At 42.0% G+C, this 13260-nt stretch overlaps 1 protein-coding gene across 1 annotated transcript in view; it reads left to right on the forward strand.

Annotated features, from left to right (window-relative positions):
• Positions 1-3580: 3580 nt before the first annotated feature.
• Positions 3581-13260, forward strand: part of LOC306743731 (membrane-associated guanylate kinase, WW and PDZ domain-containing protein 1-like) — a gene marked incomplete at its 5' end in the record, with an annotated part of 94283 nt that continues 84603 nt past the window's right edge. Inside the window, one exon of the mRNA XM_079226279.1 lies at positions 3581-3878. Within this exon, the coding sequence (XP_079082405.1) occupies positions 3581-3878 (298 nt within the window). The remainder of the gene's footprint in view (positions 3879-13260) is intronic.

Genomic DNA, 13260 nt, shown 5'->3' on the forward strand with positions numbered 1-13260 from the left:
AACCTAACCAAGTAGTGTAGTTGCTTAAACCTAGCCAAGTAGTTTAGTTGCTTAAACCTAACCAAGTAGTTTAGTTGCCTAAACCTAACCAAGTAGTTTGGTTGCCGAAAACTAACTAAGTAGTGGTTTTGCCTAAACCTTACTAAGTAGTTTTGTTGCCTAAACCTAGCCAAGTAGTGTAGTTGCTTAAACCTAACCAAGTAGTGTAGTTGCAGAAACCAAGTAGTGTAGTTGCCTAAACCTAACCAATTTGTGTAGTTGCCTAAACCTAAGCAATTAGTGTAGTTGCCTAAACCTAACCAAGTAGTTTGGTTGCCTAAACCTAACTAAGCAGTGGTGTTGCCTAAACCCAACCAAGTAGTTTTGTTGCCTGAACTTAACCAAGTAATTTAGTTGCTTAAACCTAACCAGGTAGATTAGTTGCTTAAACCTAACCAAGTAGTTTTGTTGCCTAAACCAAACCAAGTAGTTTAGTTGCCTAAACCTAGCTAAGTAGTTGTGTTGCCTAACCCGTACTAAGTAGTTGTGTTGCCTAAACCTAACTATGTAGTTTAGTTGCCTAAACCTAACTAAATAGTTTAGTTGCCTAAACCTAATCAAGTAGTTGTGTTGCCTAACCCATACTAAGTAGTTGTGTTGCCTAACCCGTACTAAGTAGTTGTGTTGCCTAAACCTAACTATGTAGTTTAGTTGCCTAAACCGTACTGAATAGTTTAGTTGTCTAAACCTAATCAAGTAGTTTAGTTGCCTAAACCTAACTAAGTAGTTTTGTTGCCTAAACCTAACTATGTAGTTTAGTTGCCTAAACTTAACTATGTAGTTTTGTTGCCTAAACCTAACTATGTAGTTTAGTTGCCTAAACTTCACTAAGTAGTTTTGTTGCCTAAACCTAACTACATAGTTGTGTTGCCTAAACCTAACTAAGTAGTTTAGTTGCCTAAACCTAACTAAGTAGTTTAGTTGCCTAAACCTAACTAAGTTGTCCTGTGCAGATGGAAGTCTGTTTTGAAAAAGAACCGATAACGAGTGTACATGAACACAAGTTGCTGAAAACACATGAATAATTAGGAGGAACTTTTCAGTTCGATCATATGAACCGTTGCACGAGGACACGTTGATCACTGCTGCGTCTTGTTGGCTTTGTGTTGATTTAGTTGATTTCAGCTACAAGTGCAGTGCTATTGCTAAAGCAAAATATCCTGTTGGGGACAATAATGTACGTCTGATCTTAAATTAAAATGCAAGTAGTGATACGCATAAGTTCTCTACGACAAGCAGCAGAGGTGAAAGTGACGTAGTTGAGTCGACACAGACCCTCCCAGCACTCAGCGCTGAGAGGAAATGGGATGGAAAGCTGCCTTTCATGCGCTGCTATTCAGGCCACTGCCCTTGCAGCCTCTAGTGGAGTGCCAGTTGCTGCACTTTATCCCAACAGGCATGAAACACAGAGAGAGAGAGTTCCCCCCGCTGAGGCTTGTGCTTCTCACCTGATCCCTCCTCGCTTTTTTCCAAAGAGACGCCACAGATATTCACGTTATTGGTGTTATAGGACAATACAGTAAAAACACTTCCATGAGGAGATTTAAAGGTCACGGCAAAATCAAACAAAGAATACCACAAAGTAATGCCTGAGCTGGTCGAAGAGACTAACATGAACATAGAGGGCGCTGCCATCCAAGGAAGTTATAGCATCGCACTGGTTCTTTCCACAAAAAAGTCAATTAGTTTTTGGATTATTGCAGAAAACACAAGTTTATCATACTCATACGTTTGTTCTCAAATCAACCCCACATGATTTTTGAAGCGTGAATGCAATCAGCAAATGTAACGCTTCAGGGTCTTAGGCCTTTTTCTCAATTTTACATAATTTCTTAAATTCACCTTTTAAAGGCACTGCATATGGGATGTATACCCATGTGTTACATCAAAAATTGCTGAAAAATCTCAGTTCTCTATATAATGAGGCACCGTTGTCCTAAGGCACCAGTGTAAAGAGATAATATGGCCCTAAAGCTGAAAAATGTAAGCTTGATTTTGAAAATTCTTCATATCTCTTGTGAAAACATAACTTTACTCATGTGGACGAACTGGTTTGGTGATGGAAATTGGTTTACTAAAGGTCTTAGGTTCACAAAAGCAGTGAAACATATGAATACAATGGAAAAAAAGAACTCTTAAACATGATAGACACATGTAAATAAATGTCTAGAACCAAATGTTGTATTATCGTTTTTTGAGTATTCACACAACACATTTATTCTAATATCTCTCTGTGTGAATCGCCTTCGATCTCACAGGAGAAAGCCTATACTGATTCCTCTAGATTTTGAAACGTATTTCTGTGCCGTATCATCGCGGAGATAAAAAAAAATATGTATCCATGTACAGGTGACAACACATCCCAACAGGTGCAAACGTTCCCACGAGACATCCTTCTGCCCGCCTACTGCTACTTTTATTCATGATAATAACATCATCAACAACAACAATAATAATCATACAAAATAATAATTAAAAATAAGAAGATATGATGAAAAAAAATGGAAAGAAATGGTCTATTTCATTCTTACATTACAAATATTTAATAATAATAATTTAAACAATTGCATTTGTTTATATGATTTTGTCTGTGTCAGCAATATTAAAGATATATTGATAAAATGTCAGTTGTTTTCTTTCAGATTGAGCTCTGAAACATTTGCTCTGAACTTGTCACTTCTCCAATAAATAAAATAAAACAAATCTGAGACTGAATAACAGTTCATGTCTCCTCATGGTGTCCCAGGCCGGTCTCTCCGTGGATCGGGCTCCATTAGTTATGAATAAAGACTAAACGCCGGCGCTCCTGCAGGGTGGGATTAGACGCGGAGATTCTCTGTAATCCGTTTGGGAACGCGTGCGGGGAGGAGCCGGTAGGTGTGGGGTCGGGGAGGATTTTCACCCACTGAGGAGCAGCTGGACGCATGCGCACGCGCGCACACACACACACACACACACACACACACACACACACACACACACACACACACACACACACACACACACACACACTACTACTACTCCTCCATCCACCGCGCAGGAGGAGCAGATGGGATGAACTTGTCGCGTTACCTGCTTAAAGGAGCCGTCAACCTGCTCACGGGATAGGCGGATGTTTTTATTTTTGTTTAAATCCTGGAAAGTTTAATAAAAGGGGTAAAAGCACGAGACCGAATGAGAAGATCAATGACAAGAAAGGTCTACTCTGAGTGTGTATGAGCGCGGATTAGAGCCCAGAGCGAGGGACTGGAGCGCGCTCCCACAAAGATGCGGAAACAACAACAGAAGCGACAACAATCTGGATTCTGACCCAGCGGGGTATTCGCGCGCGCTGTGGCCGGCCGGGCAGCATGCCTTGGCTCAGGAGGAGGGTGAGAATAATGTTCCAGCTCGGAGTGACACCCAGACACCCTGAAGTTTTCTGCCAGCTGGGACTATTTCTTTGCTATGCATCGGCTGGTTTTTGCACCATTCCGCGGAACTAACGTTTTTTTTAGTTTTCTTTTTTTCTTTTTCTGGGGGGGGGGGGACATAAATCACCATGTCAAAAGTCCTCCAGAGGAAGAACCACTGGATCACCAAAGTGAACGAGTGCCTGGTGGACCGGGACGCGCGCGGGGAGCTGAGCGTGGATCTGCGCGGCGGCGCCGAGAACGGAGAGTTTGCGTACGTCGGGCAAGTTAAGGAGGATGCTGCGGCTCCCCGGGACGGGACCCCGTGCGAGGGGGAGCTGCTCCTGGAGGTGGAGGGGCTGCCCGTGGCCGGACTGCCCCTCTATGACATCTCCACTGTGGTGAAGTGCTGCGCGGGTCCCGTCCGGTTGAAAACCGTGCGTCAAGGTAAAATACATGGAAAGTGTGCGTGTGTGTGTGTGTGTGTGTGTGAGAGAGAGAGAGAGAGAGAGAGAGTGTGTGTGTGTGTGTGTGTGAGTGAGATTAACACTCACGCACTAAAGAGTCCCAGGGGAAGTTGTTTTCATAATTATGTGCACACACCAACATGGGGATGCGTGTGAAGTGCTGCTCATCTTCTCCTCCACATCAGCCCTGGAGTTCTCTGTGACGTGGATCCGGCCTGACAGCCCTCCTGCCCTCATTCAGTCCTCCACATCGCCAAAGCCACTGCGGGGTCAGACCTGCGGGGTCACAGATTAGGCCATTTACAGAGGCTGTAACACGCTGTCCGTCTGCTGCCAGCTTTCTGACATGTAACTTTATTTACCTCACTTTGTCCGCCTGAGGCCACAGGGCTGGCAAATGTATGGAGGATATTTTTATTCAATTTATTTTGTGTCTATATATTTTTTTATCAGGGATGCAATCCTAGTGGTCCTGTGTTTGGTTGATGTAATTGCTTCTTAAAATGGGAAACAGCACATTTAAAGAGCAAATGTAATATAAATATGACATTCAGCCTCAAAGAGGTTATGGGATTCAACCTTTTGATATATTGCTATGAGATTCGATATCATCTTACACTATGGAAATCGTAAAAAGGGCATTAGTGTTGTCTTTTCCTGCTTTAAACATTAAAATAATGTAATTTACAGTCGCTTAGTCATAATTTACTTTCAAAAATCTAATTCTGGACGTATCTTGTGACACTAACGACCCTGCAATATCAGTATGGAGGTATTCATTTGGTGCAAATGTAATGATTGGACCCGGCCGACCTTATTCTGGCCAGGCGCTCATTGCTTGTCTCTGGAGACTTCCACAAGCTGCTGCAGCTCAACAGCTGTGAGTACTACAGTAGCCATGTTTGTTGTTTACGTTCATAATGATCATATTGGGGGAGGGGCTTGGGAGGAAGGCCTGAAGGGTCTCGGACTTGGAGGCTTTCTCGCTCGATTTATCAACTTTTGGAGCTGTTTGCTTATTTCATTGGAAAAGTGTCTGGGTTTTTTTTTTTTTGGGATCATTTCTGCAATCTAGCGTACGCTTGCTAGTTTTCTTTTCAAGATTACCGTGCCTTTAAAGACCATTGTCACCTTTAATGGCTGGTTGTTATCTGCTTGTGTCTGCAGTTTCAAATATCACCGGGCTTCCTCTCTAGAGTTGAACATTTATTCTCATTATCTATGATTCCATCTTTAATTCTCATTGCTGAATCGACACTTGCAAAGGTGATGTCCTCAAATGTCTTGTTTTTCTTTCTTCATTTCAAACCAGCAGTCCAAAACCCAAATAATAATCAGCTCACTTTGAAATATGACAAAGAGAAGCAGCAACTTTTGCTATTTGAGAAGCCGTGAACTGAGAACATGTCGCAGTATTTCACTATCTCTGCTTGAAAAGCCCAATTTGATTTGTCAACTAATCGTTCCAGCTCTCTTTCTTCCCGTAAAGTAGTGTGTTTTTTTTGAAAAAGGGAGGGATGCTTTGTTGGCGAGAGCGGGACACCACTCATGGGCAGCTGGGGTTATTTCTGGAAGTGCCCCCTGCGTGTTGTGATGAGCTTGACCCATTGCCCACGGTCTGCTGCATCTGCATCTGTCTGAGAGACGGCCAGAGGGAGAGCGATGCAGCCGGCGAGTCAAACTTCTTCTTCTTCTACTTCTTCTTCTTCTTCTTTCCTTTCTCTCAGCGTCTCCAGTGCACTGTGCTTGGTTTCTTCCTGTCGGCTAAATCTGGATGTTCTTTGATGAATTTCAACTCGGATGCATTTGTGCATTTCACCTCAAATGTCTTTCCGCACAATCACGTTACCTCCCCTTCCCCTCTCCTCGCTCACACATTAAATATTTGACAAAGCTCGCTGTGCTCCGTCTCTGGGGAAATCATTAACTGTGTTGCATAACCGCGGTTCTGTTTCAGCGCGGCGGCGTTGTCTTTCTATTGTACTGCGTGTCCATCAGTGATCGCTTGACCTCTGGAGCCCGGAGTCTCGACCCTCCTGGGACGAGAGCTCAGCACTAACGCCGCTCTGCGTTTGCAGAACCGGCGTTTGTTTGACATCTGATCGGACCAGCGCTGCATCATGGGACATTTTCAATATCCATTAGCAGTTTCCTAATTAGTCTGAACTCCTGTGGAAACGCTTTCTTGCTCCGACACCCGACAGACGTAAAGTTTGTCCTGAGTCGCCTTCATTGTCCTTGTCGTTACTTTCTCACATAAGTCAGCAGATTCTCCTTTTCTGTAATTGAAGGAGGGGGGTGCTCTTCTATCGGAGTCGCTCACAAGACCTCCATTGTGCCTCACAGTCTGTTGGGGCTCCCATGCAGAACCGAGAAGAAAAAAGATGGATTGGATCGCCCTCCCTTCCCCTCCAAAGAGCTGTGGGTCACGTTACGGGAGGCCGCATCGGCTCGGTGCCGTCGGTGGAAACTGTGCCGGTGTGTTAGTGATACTTCAGCCCCACAGGTGTGCTGCTCCCGCTGAGGAATGCAGGAAGACAACCACCTGAATGAAGTCGGGGCATTCCTGTGGGGGAAAGGTTGGACTGTTGCACTCCGGCGGTTTTGATTCTGGGTTTTGATTAAAACGGGGAAGGAATGACAGATCTGTTATTTACACAGCAAAAGACACACTAGAATCTGTGCTTAGTTTAGTCTTAGTCTTTTGACTAAATTGAATTTTAGTTTAGCTTTTTTTTCTTCTGTCCTCTAAGCATTTGTAGGCTGTCGCCATCTTTATTGTGTATTTCCTCCGTAGACTTTACTGCACAATAGTGAAGCCAAAACATCCCGGATATGGGAGCTGCCATCTTGAGATTTTTGGACTTCCTGAGGAGTAACGAGGTCCCACCCACACACCCACCCGAGCCAATCACGAGCCGAGCACGGCCGCAGCTTGTTAGCGCGAGCCACCTAGCTGCTACAATAGCATCACGGCAACAAATAACCATAATATCTCCATAAATACATTCATGATGAATATGCACTTGTGACAGATATGGAAAGTAAAAATTAGCCGTCAATGATGACGTCATCCTCCCTTTTTAATAGCATCAAACAACTAATTAAAACCACAATTATTGAAAAACATGATAAAGAATAAACATGATAATAAACATGATAAGAACTACCTAAAATGACAGAAACTATCATTTTTTTTAGAAATGTATTTGACCTGTGCTTTGAATGTTTACTCGAGGTGTATTATCCACAGGCTGTATTTAAGAAGTGGGCTTATGTGGCATCAAACTGCCGTTTTTAAAGCTTTGAGTTCGGCATTTGGGCCGTCGCCATCTAAATTTAAGTTGTTTAACAACTAGAAGTGACACGAGAGGGTGGAGCAAAGTAAAAGGTGCCCGTGTGAATGACGAGTAGTTTTTATGATATTGCATACTTTTGGGGTTAAAGTACAAAGAGGGAGTACCTTCGGACATATTTTGACTTTGACCCACCGGTGTAGTAGTTTTGTTGTCATAGTCTTGTCTTTGACTGAATTTTTATGGGCATCTGATAACAGTGGTGTGTCTGGCCAGGTGCAAAGGTTGTGAATCATAGAAACGTTGTTTGAATGATACTTGGGGGTTTATAGTAAAGGCTAATTTCTGTTTATGCATTTGAGACGGAAATGGACACATACATTAAAAAACAGGTTTGACAGTCTTGGCATTTGAGTTTTTACCTTTTTAGTTTAACCCCCTGCAGGGACCAAACAGCCTGCAGGTTTATGGTGGTCTGATCATAGGAGGGTTTGGCCGGGTGTCTGATCTCCGTGACAAACGGCCCCTGGTCGCCTTAGATCTCGCCTTCGCTTGAACCCAGCCAGAGGGATCGGGGCAGCCTGCTGGATGCCAGGCATTCCTGAGTGGTGGGGCCAGGAGTTCACTGGCACATCCAGACTTTTATACATCAAATCCTCTGTTTTGCTTTCAACCCTCCTCACAAGTCACTTTCAGCTCCCTGCTGTCGCCCTGCTCACTCCTCCAATGTGGGAGAGTGATTCATCCGTTTTGAACTTTTTTTTTAAGCTTTAAACTTTCTACGACTGTACTGTGATGAAACGCAGGATGTTGTTGTTGTTGTTGTTGTTGTTTTTGTTTCTTTTGAAAATATCAAAAAGTAAATCAGCATTTCATGGTTGACAATGGCACAAAATACAGCATCTAATGTTTTAAATCAGCCCTTATCTTGCAAGGAAAATTCAGAAGAAAGAACCCTTTTTTAAAGACGGAGCTCTTCAAGGGTTGTTGAAAGGCGTTAAAGGACCATCCCAGTCCACACGCCCACACAAACTGTACTTGTGAACCGTGATTGTTGCGGGTTGCACCACACCACGTTCTCTATCCTGTTAAACTATAACCAATGTTAGGGGGGAGACAGATCTCTGGGCAATGGAGTAAATTGTTAAAGAACCAGTTTAAACAACTGAAATTACAGTTAAAGGCTTCTGTGTGGATTCTTGTCTGAGATAGCGACGATTCTTTTTAATTTTAATGGATAATAAAAGTGAACTGAATCGAGTGAGTGTTGAAGGTTCTGTGGGTAGTCCACAGAACCTTCAACCTTAAGAACTGTGACTGTGACACTTCTAGGTGAGTTCTGGAATAAACCCTTGGAATTTAAAAGGGTTCTCGGTTGAACCCCCGGGGAAAGGTTCTTGTCAACACCCTTAGAAGGTGGAAAGGTTTTGGATAACCTCACATATTGGGTTCTGGGTGGAACCATTACTCCATGGAAGGGTTTTCTGGAGAACCTCACAAAAGGGGTTACTGAGTGTATAACCTTTCACAGATGATTCTGGGTTCAACCCTTTATGTTGGGTTCTATGAATAACAGTTCCGGGTGGACCTTCTGGATGGTTCTACCAGACATCAAAAAAGGTTCTCCAATGAGGACAAGGACAAGAACTTGATACTGTTCTAGTTAGCACCTTTTTAATTGTGGGTGTTCTTGTTAGCTAGCACCATTGGATTGTGGAAACGTTTTTAATAAAACCTCCAGAGAGGGTTCTGGGTGGAACCATTACGCTATAGAAATGTTCTCTGTAGAATGTTTTATAAAGCAAGCTGGGTGGAACCTTTCTCAGATGGTTCTAGGTATAACCCTTTGTGTTGGACTCTAGGTAAAACCCTTTGAAAGGGTTCCAGGAACCAAATAGGGTTCTCCTGTGAACGAAATAACTCTATATGGTTCTAGTTTACTTGTTCTATTCTAATCACTACAGCTTAAAGCGGACTCTGTTGTGTAAAGATTGTACTGCGCTGTCTCACGTTGTGTGTCTGGTCTTTGTGCGTTGTTGAGAAGGCTTACACACACCCAGAGGACGTGACGGCTCTGGAGACACAGATCTCGTCGGTGATGAGCTCGTCCCAGAACGCAAGTCTCTTATATTTTCATAAGTATGAAGATTTTGTCAGTCTTGATTTGGTGCAACCGACTGCATAAGTACATCCCTGGAAGGCCTGTCAACCGCTTGTGACATGAAGGCTGCGTCTCTCTCTCTTCTTCTCTGTACCCTCTGCTTTGTACTTTCTCTTCCACGTCCACTGTCCCTTTTACCAGCTCTGTGTTTTCGGCAGCAGTGGTTTGCATGTTCAATCTTATTGGACGCAAACAGTCTGACAGAGAGTCTGACATTGTGAGAAACTCTGGTGTGGATGTGATCAAAGGAACTGTTTAAATATTAGTTTTTTTTAAAGAGGTTTATACCTTGGAATGTTTTGCTTTGGTCTTGGTGGAGTGATTTGTACACATCGCTAACAATGGCAGCACATACCAGCGACTGAGCAGTGACGCCACACACAAGCAGCTCGTGTCATTTAAGCCTGAACAAACGGCTGTAATTCGGAGACTTTGCCTCAGGTGCCGTAACAATGAGGTTGGAGTGAAATGGGTAACAATAGACAACCACCAGAGCTGTGAGTGTAATACTTGTTGTGAAGCACTGCAGCAGGCAGAGGCATTCAATTTGATGTTTTTCCACCATGTAACGTGTGTGTTTTTCCTCACTTTTTAATTATACTCTATTTTGGGCATCAAACATCATATGCCTGTAACACAGAGCAGTGAAAACAATAACCGGCATCAAAGGTCAGATTTGGGAAATTGGATCAGATCTGTCAAAACAGTCAACATTTTAGACTTTTTTTTATCTAACCAAAAGTCTTGTAGCTTCTTGTGTTTCGACATTTAACATTAGAAAGGGTTGGCTCCCTTTTTAACATGAAAAAAAACTGGATTTAGTAGATCAATGTGCTTATATTACTGGTTTTAGTATTGGTGTCATAATGCTGCTGCTACTAACAAGTATTGATTTTGATTAATCTGCTTATTCTTTTCGGGATCAATCATTTACACTTGCGGTCTGAAAAATGTCCACGTTGACGTCTTCAGACGTCTTGTTTGGTCTTTTCAAAATATCCCAAACCCAAAAGATATTCAGTTTCAGAATGATCAGAAAACCAGCGATTATTCACATTATTTTGCTTAAGTCCAACTAAAATGGATGAAATTGAAGTTTAGTTTGTGTGTTTGTGATAAAACAATTAAAACAAAAAGTATATATTTGTGTTTCAGCAAGTACCAGCCTGTGGTCAGATTGTGTATTTATCATCATTTAGCATGTGAAGAAGAGCTTACATTTTTTGTAATGACCTCAGCTCTAAAGGAATTCTCTGGATAAAGGAGTGAAACCATGTCCGTACAGTCAGTACATGAAGAGGCAGTACTCCTCCACTGCATGTCAGTCACATTATCAGTAATAGGCATGGAGATCCCTCAGGGTTTCTAAAGTGCAGCACGTTTTATTTCTTTTGCAGTTCACATGCATCATGTTTCACCTCCAACACTGAGACATGTTCAACGTGAAGCTGAGGGACAGCAGCAAATAGGCAGCAGCAGTGTTTACCAAACCTTTCTTTCTGGGAACCCACTTAAAAAAAAAAAGGATTTATATATCATGAGAATAGATAATTTCTACTGTCATTTCCACATCACTTTATATTATATTGAACAGGCAAACCAGCCATTTTGTACAGCTAAACATTTGAATAATCACAAGTTTGTTTTATGTGCATGTTATTGAAAACATATATATGTTGAATACTTTACAACTGAGACCAAATAAATGCATTTTGGTGGTTAACAGGCTCTTGTTTTTCCCCCTTGACCATAATAATCATAGTTTATAATCTTTCGATGGAATCATATTGTGATGAAATCGGAACTTAAGATATCCTCATACACACAAACATCTTCTAAATTGATAATAACAAGCACATACATTTAAAAAAAAAAAAAACTGGTGTGGATGTGATCATCTTATTTTACGCTAAAGTTCTTAATGAAATGACAGAACACTCATTATTTTCATTTTTCAAGTATTTTATTCACACAGGAGTATACAAAACCATGTGGTTATTCCATATCGACTATTCATTTATTCATTGAATTACCAGAAAACTTGACATACAGTATATATATATATATATATATATATATATATATATATATATATATATATATATATATATAAATATATTTATATATATATATATATATATATATATATATATATATATATATATATATATATATATATGTATTGTCTTTGTTATTGAGATATGAAATGACCTACATTGGGATAGAAGATGTAGGCCATATAGCACAGCCTTAACGCTAATGAGGGGATACTGAATGTATACACATAGCTCTGTACCCGCAGGCGCAGGACGACTTAGTCAGCGAGCTAACTAGTCAGCGAGCGAACTAGTCAGCGCGCTAACTAGCCAGCGAGCTAACTAGCTAGCGAGCTAACTAGCCAGCGAGCTAACTAGCCAGCGAGCTAACTAGCCAGCCGTCCGTATCTGGAGCTGTATCTGCACACTATATCCACAGCACTCTACCGCCCAACTGCCATTTTTTTTTTGCACTTGTCAAATAACCTTGTGAAGGCGTAAACACTACAACAATGTCTTTAAGAGCTAGATGCGTTGAAGCAAACTGTGCTGCCGCTGACTGCTAATCTGTCATCTCCACCGCGGCCTGCAAGAATACGACGGTTCAAACCGTGTGATCCAGAAAGAAAACTATACCGTGTATACGATGATGCGGCTTCAAGAGCTCATTCTCTCTGCTGCGCTAACGTGCACGTGCGGTGACCTGCACACACACTCCTGCTAAGTCCATCACACACATGTTCACTGCAAGAGAGAGTCCCGTATAGCGGAGATAAATCGACACTTAAGCTGCGCTCCTGCTAGATTTACACATCTGGAAGGGATTACGCAGCATTACAGGCTCCGTTTTATACACATGAATCATAGTTCTACTTTTAGTCTGTTTCTTTGGTTTTGTTGTGGTTGTCGGGACCAGTAATTACACACTCCTTAAGATTCAAATAGCATGGTGTGAGAAACGTTCTAATTTTCCCAAAGGTCCTCTGTCATCATGCTGGATTTTACAAGCTGAGGCAAGACGGCAGACTGGAGCACACGTCTCATCAAACTGTTTGCAAAGTAAAACGCTGCTACACGTAATATAATGAACATAACTACAGCTGCAACTACTGATTATTTTAAGTGGAGCAGTTGAACTCAAAGAAGCAGTGTGTGGGACTACGGTGGCCTTCAGGTACTATTAAAAACGCAAAAAAAGTCTCTTTCCAGAGCCATTTGGTTTGTCCGTTCTGGGCTACTGTAGAAACGATGGCGGTGCAACATGGCGGACTCTGTGGAGAGGACCCTCTTCCTACGTAGTTAGATAAGGGTTCTTAATGTCAGGTTATGAATCACTAATGGAAACATTATAACAGATATTCAATTCCATTTCTGCCAAAAAAATCCTCCTAAATCTGCTCGTTTAATCAGCCTTTTATTTTCTTGACTCATTGTTTGTCTACATAGCAGAAAATTGTTAAAAATGACAATCAGCGTTTCCCAAATCCCAAGACGACGTCATCAAATTTACATTTTGTCAGTTTACTGTCATAAGAGTAGCACAGAAACCAGAAAATGTTCACATTAAAGAGGCTTGAATCAGATAATTTCTACTTCTTTCTTAAAAAAGTGACTCAAACTGATTCATCGATTATTGAAATAGTTATTTAGCAGTTGACAGCTCAACGATTCTCATCATTCCTTTTAAATACACATCGGGGTGTTGCTCAGCCGAGGTGAAAGGTCTGCAGATGATCCTCGGAGGATTTCTCATGCCGCTGATCTCTCCATCCCTCCCCTCCTCCGCCTCTCCGTCAATCTCCAGAGATTCAGGTTGCTCATCATAAGCTCTTGAGAGGGCTGACCCGGCCCTCCGCTGCCCCAGCGTAT

The sequence above is a fragment of the Taurulus bubalis genome (assembly GCF_910589615.1).
Source record: "Taurulus bubalis genome assembly, chromosome: 11".
Classification (NCBI taxonomy): domain Eukaryota; kingdom Metazoa; phylum Chordata; class Actinopteri; order Perciformes; family Cottidae; genus Taurulus; species Taurulus bubalis.